A 6,781-nucleotide genomic window follows, 5' to 3' on the forward strand; every position below is an offset into this window, starting at 1 on the left:
TATATAATATACATGTATGTACAATACGTATGTCCTTTTCTGACGTTCGAGTAACAATAAACTTATTGCGTGTTGACCAGATCTTGCATAAATGTAATTTTTTTTTCATAAAAAAACATTTTTATTATAATTAACATCTCTTGTATCTTATATATATTATTTTTACAACGTTGATTAAATAAAATTATATTTTACATTGTCTTTATTTGATTTAACGTGTCTTTTTGTTATAGTTTGATCATCATAATTTTCCAAGTCAAACATAAATAGGAAATAAAGTTTCAATAGACATTCTATCTGAACCTATTGCGCTTCTTTAGGTCCTACTGAAACAGAATTTTTAATACTAGATTAGTGAAAACAGAAACTTCAACCGCTTATAGGCTTAAAATATAAATAAATTATCCTCGCAGTTGAACCTTCTTTACTGTATGTGTGTGTGTGTCTTAACTGCTATTTTACATACACATTACAATGTGTGAAAGATTTAGCATAGGATCAAAATTTTGACTCAAAATAATCACCGATGCAAAATAAACACCGCGCGCGTCAGAATCTCAGCTTTTGATTATTGCAACAAAAAAAAAAAACTTTGATCCCCGGAAGAGGCAAACTAGTTTTTTTTTTTTTTCTAACAATTGCGCAGCGTTGTTTGTCTAATTCCTGCAGCGCAAAGAATTATTAACCAAAGTCTAATCGCACGACATAGATTTTTCATTCAAGTTTTATTTATTTAGCGCAAGCTTGCTCCGGTATATCGTTTATATACGGCTTGAACAGACTCGGTTGACCGATCTTCGTGGTCGATGTCGATGAGGGTATTGCCGTGGTAGACACGCTGTTGTACGCGCTCGGTCTGCTCTCGACGCGCGAGATCGGTGACAACGTCATCATGGGTATACTCATACCGTTCGGTAATCTAAGCGGCTGCTGTTCTCCACTGATCCGGTGATCCCGCAGCGGCGGATTCACGAGCGCGTGATGCGAGTGATACGAGTGCACAGCACCGCCGCAGTCGCAGTCGGATTCCGGGCTGTTGGAGGGCGTGTTGACCGGGCTGAGATCGGCGGTTTGCAGTACCGCGGGCTGGCGGTACGCGCTGCTGCTGGAGGGGATAGTGACGTTCGAGAAGGCGGTATTGGAGCCAGGCACGCCCAAATTAAAAGATAAGGGTGCGAAGGATAACGCATGCGACGGATACGAGTTGACGCGCGGATGCGGTCGCGGCAGCATGGGATACGGTGTGTATCGCGACGCGTAGAGAGCCGCCGCGGAGTACGACGTCGCCGAGGGTGCCAGGTGCGCGGTCGCCGGCAAATTCGGCGCGCTGTAGAGCGCGGATGGCAATGTCGCGGCGGCCGCGGCGATCATTGACGCCGCGAACGACGGGTCGTACATCATCGCCTGAAGCGGTCCCACTGCTAGTCTCTGTCTCTTGTCTTTCATCCGTCTGTTTTGAAACCACACCTGTAATTATAAGAGTCGCACGTTTTATTAATCACGTGGCGAAATTTCGCGTTATGTTTGTAACAGACTTGCGCAAACAATCTGTATGTATTGAAAATTATTTATGTCAAACAGAGTCGGTAATTGAATACATTTTTGTTCTGATTTTCGAAGCAAATTAAGTACAAAGAAAGTCAAGATAGACGCAAAATGAATCTTTGCTACACAAGAGACGCATCACATATACACATGTATAAAATAAAAATATACAAAATATGTAAAAAAAAAAAAAAAAAAAAACATCTAATCGTGACTTTGATCTTTTCGCAATTAACCTTGTTGAAAGAGAATTATAAAAATGAATGCACAAAAAAAAATGAAAACAACAAGCATTTTGGCGTCGCGACGCGCGCGTACAATTTTAAATATCGACACACACGTGTGTTCGCGAATGACAATAGAGAATTCCCGGAGGCGGCAAACGATTATACCGGTAATTCGTGCAGGACGTTTACCGCCGTTTAACACCTCCGCCATTCTCTCTCTCGCTCTCGTACGTGTTGTGCTCTCCGCGTGCAATACGTTTTACGACCGGTCGAGCATAGCTGCGAGAGAGAGTCCGGCGCGGGACGAGAAATTAAGAGATCCATTAAAAGACTGAGGTGGGCCGCGAGGTAGTTGCTAATTGAGACGTTTAACACTTTCGTTCGACCGGATTGACCGGTTTTTCACGATCCCCAGGACCGTAATCGCGAACCGACGGTCCCCCGAGACATTAATGCAACAACTTTACAAGCGCGTGTACGTACGCGTATATATCAGGCGCGTTGCGTGTTACATATGTGGATCGTCTATTGCGAGATCTCTTTCTCTTTTTTTCGTAAAATAAAAACGTTACACGGCACTGTTTGGAACACACACGCGAGAAGAAGAAGATCAAAGGGTTATCGAGCGAGAGACCAAAGAAGCTACACAGTGCTGAACCTCTTCCGAGGTTATAATCGCCGAATCAAACACGCTCGCAGCTGGCCGCAGCAAGAAACAACCGGTAGCTCTTGGGAGGCGCGAACAAAAAAGATCCCCGATTGCTTCTATCAAACGCTCGGTGTCAGAAGTCGCTTGTCTTTCGGGAGGTAAAGCGACCGCGATCACGTAGAAAAACCGTGAGAAATCAAATCGGGGTACGGATTCGAATGATAAACTTGCAAAATAATTCGAATACACTCGTACAAAACAGACGAGTTAAGTAACGAGGAAGAATTTACGTCTTTGGGAAAGAGGCGAAACAATATAATAGTTTTCGGAAACAATACGGAAACAATATAATAGTTTTCAACCAAAAATTGTTCTTAAACGCGGGAAAAAAAATATATATATTGTACGTAATAAATAATCGTTGCAATTGCTTGAAAGAATTTTGCGATGATTTCTCGGCGTTGATTAAGTACTCGAACGAAAGTGTTAATGGGAAGATGAAGTCACTGTTTGCAGAATATCTCGTAAAAACACATTTGCTCATTCTCGATTAGCCATCTTCGATGCGGCATTCATATCGATACGACGTTCAATCTAAATACGGAACAATCGCGACGAATTCGAAGTAGTACAATAAGTATTGTATAATAAGCGTCTTACATTTTTTTATAATAATTACCTTAATTTGTTTCTCGCGTTCCATCAGATCACTCACCTTGATCGTGGATTCGGGCAGATTGAGCTGAGTGGCCAGCTCGCAACGCCTCGGACGACTCACGTAATTCTCCCTTCGAAACTCGAATTCAAGTTTCTCGAGCTGGTCTTTCGTAAAGGCGGTCCTGTATCTTCTGACGTTCGGATCCGCGGGCGGAATCTGTCTCGGTTCCGGCGCCGGATTATGCATCTCTTGTTGCGACTGTTGTTGTTGTTGTTGTTGACGCTGCTGATGCGGCGGTTCTACGAATTAAACAAAAAACGTGATCTTTTTTTATGATATTATCTCGAAACAGTATTTGGAGGAGGAAGACCTTAGAAACATTGAAATGTACAAAAACTCGCTTAGAAAAAAATAAAACTTTAAAATAAAATAAATAAATAAAAATAAAATTGATGGAAAAATTATTTGAAACCGATTCATCTCGGAGTGATTTTCAGTATTATTTTTATTTTTCCTTCAAAAAAACGTAAAGAAAAAACTAAGTAGGAACAAAGTGAAATTATTCCGATCGGAATTAGTAAATAATATTTTCTCTTTTCTACAAAGAGTCTATTATAGAGTTCCATTATAAGATTCGACGTTTCACAAAATATATTACCAAAAAAAAACACCCTTCACACATTTTAGAACGTAGTGTACACGGTAATAAATTAAGGCCAAAATAGCTTTTTAAGTGGGTAAAATGACATTGTTGTACATAATGCAAGTTTACGTTAAGGTTTGTACATTGTGAAACAGAATGAAAATACAGAACATTCTTCGTCTAGACATCCGTTTCAAAGAGAGAAACCGTAGTTTTTGTTATACATATTTTACGGTTAAGGAAATATTCTTTTGACTGGCAAGTGCCAGCGGGGAATCGCATTTACAAATGTGAAAACGAGAAATGAACAGATCAAAATAATTGTAACTCTTTCGGTTTTTTAAATAGCAGCAAATATTCATTACATTTTCCTTGCAGTTCGCAGATTTGAATAAACGCAGAAACACACTCTCTTTCGGATTTTATCATCGTGCACAATAATAATAAAAAAAAAGAAAAAGAAAAAAAGAAAATAAAATTCACGAAAATTGTCGCATTTCGAATAACATAGTAAATAAAAAAAAAGATGCTATTAACTGAAAATAAAATAAAGTAAATTAATTGAACGTTTATTTCTCTCTTTGATTTTTAATTTGCAAATAAAACAGGCAATTCCACGGAATCGAACTATGAACTTTTTAAAAAATTTATGTTTGTCATTCGTTTATTTTAAATCGTAAATTACGACGCTGTAGAGATATACGGACACCAAACATGTTAGAACGCTTTTGTTTCGACGTAAAAATAAACAAGCTCGAATAAATACGAGGTTTCGCATTTTTCTCCAAAAAAAAAAAAAAACTTTATTCTACAGTTTTATACAATGAAATTTACCAATGTCGGTAGGCGATCTCGATACATTGCGTTGTGGATTTAACACATGTGGCATGAGATCGACAACTATCGGTTCCTCTTCCCGACCCTCGTCCCTTACCGGCTCGTCTTCACACGTGTTGCAATAAGTTGCTTGCATTACTACCGTTCGCACAACGAAAGGATATCTAAATTTATTATTTTAATATTATTGCATTGCGTGGATCACATAAAAGTATTCTCTAACACATGCGTATTTTAATTTTAAGTAAAATTTAATTTTATAATAATTTTAATTTTAAATAATTGCTGTTATGTGTCTGTTTACTATGTTTCCGCGATGTTTTCGCAATTCTTTTAACTTAACGCGATTTTCTATTTGTTCTTGCGCGTGTTAAGTGAAATAATCTACGATCGCACAAGCTCAATTCATTTCGATTTTTTAAAATTTTCTTTCAAATTTATTTTCGATTTAATTGTAGATTATTGATTTTCACGCACATCATCACACAAATTACGTCAATTATGAAAAAAATCGTAAGGTTACGCGAGAAGATATTTTGAAAGAAAGTAAGAAATGTATAGCAGAAAAAAAACGACAGTCCAAGGCCATCGAACATTATCAACATAAGCGAAGTATTTTACGCGAGAGTGACTACTCGTATAAATGTTTCATGATATTGTACTTATTTGAAACTGCTGTATATAAATATAAATATATGCAACTAGATGTTGTGAAAATTATTATTATACAAGTACATATATGCATATACACACGCGCGCACAAAATTACGCTGTACAAATATGTGCAAATACACACAAATATGTGCAAATACACACAAATATATAGAATAATTATAAAAATAACCGCGCGGGCGCACACACTCACGGCATTTTATTTTTCTATCTAGAGCGCGCACTTGTGTGTATGTATGCATACATATTTACGTAATATAATATCACTTTATTATAATTACCACTTTATGCTCTCCGAAAAAGATTTTCAACGGCGGTTTTCTTTTTACGATGTATTATTACCAATTATTCGCCAACGTCACTGTATTACACACTTATGAATTATATCAAATACGCAGAACCGTTCGCACGAAGATGCTTAAACAGAACTAAGTCACTAAGTACTGTGGCCAGGAATATATCACCTATCGTCTACCTCCATTGCCCATCCGCCGTGGTATCCGATTGGCTGGCGTCTCAACTAGCTCGTTGTGCTCATCCCTTCCAACTGAGGGGTGGCGCCTATCTCGTCACAGACGAGCTCGGTGTTGCGCAACTTAACGTGTGTTGGTGGAAGGGACACGGCAGATGAATCGAGTTATGCTTTTTGTAACAAAGTTACATAACAATTTTGTCCCATAAATATTTACTTGAGCAGCTTTTGATAAAGATGCACTTGATAATTTTTATTCTAATTTGTATATTTTTTATATATTTATATATAAGTTATATGATAAAATAATAATAACAATTTGTAAGTTTATATTATATAATAAATTACGTATGTATAAATTATATATGTAAATTTTTTTAATACAGTAATTTCAAAGTAATAATATACTAACATTTGTTTTTCTCATAGAACGCATAATAAACGATTCCGATTTACTTTCACATCGTAAATCACTCATCGTAAATCACATCGTAAATTACTGTCACATCGAATTATTAATTTGCAATATTATATTTTAGAATAGCTTTGAAGATAATCAAAACTAAAAGGAATGATCGAAACGTCTCTTCACCTTATCTAATGAGAGTTTTTGAATTTAAAAAAAAAACTACTACCACTGGTGGACTATTGGCTTAGGTTTATTTTACTTATTATCGATTTGTATTCATTTACTTTTTTTTTATATCATTGTCGTTGCAGCGTAATCACGTTTTGTCTTAGAAAATTCACGCGTGTTGTGTTACAGGAGACAAAAATTAACAAGATTAAATTTTGCTTAGTCTTATTCGTATTTTTGCAAATTTTCTTGTTTGCCGTTCGAGATGTAATTTATAAAAAAATCTGTTCTACTTCAAACGACATTTACCTGTAATTGTACTATGATAGTTTATAGTATTGTAGCATTTGTTCACATAATACCGTGTTATAGTTGCTTCAGTACCGACCGTTTCTTATGAATTTTCAAGTACCGTTATATATTTCTGTGTCATAAACTACGACCGGTCTCTTAAAACTAGAACATCTTTTTTTCTTTCGTTTCCCAGACCAAACTTTGATC

The 6,781-nt window shown here is 36.8% G+C and overlaps 1 protein-coding gene across 1 annotated transcript; it reads right to left on the bottom strand.

The window, feature by feature from the left end:
* Positions 1-729: 729 nt before the first annotated feature.
* On the bottom strand, positions 730-5,639 carry LOC109852777 (segmentation protein even-skipped). The gene is made up of 4 exons (XM_020424258.1): positions 5,513-5,639; positions 4,557-4,723; positions 3,137-3,378; positions 730-1,467 (listed from the first exon to the last, which is right to left on the bottom strand). The coding sequence occupies exons 2-4, from the start codon at positions 4,693-4,695 to the stop codon at positions 730-732; spliced, it is 1,119 nt and encodes a 372-aa protein (XP_020279847.1). The 5' UTR covers positions 4,696-4,723; positions 5,513-5,639.
* Between the last annotated feature and the right edge of the window lie 1,142 nt (positions 5,640-6,781).

Source organism: Pseudomyrmex gracilis, unplaced genomic scaffold (assembly GCF_002006095.1).
Source record: "Pseudomyrmex gracilis isolate BER0280 unplaced genomic scaffold, ASM200609v1 scaffold_35, whole genome shotgun sequence".
Classification (NCBI taxonomy): Eukaryota; Metazoa; Arthropoda; class Insecta; order Hymenoptera; family Formicidae; genus Pseudomyrmex; species Pseudomyrmex gracilis.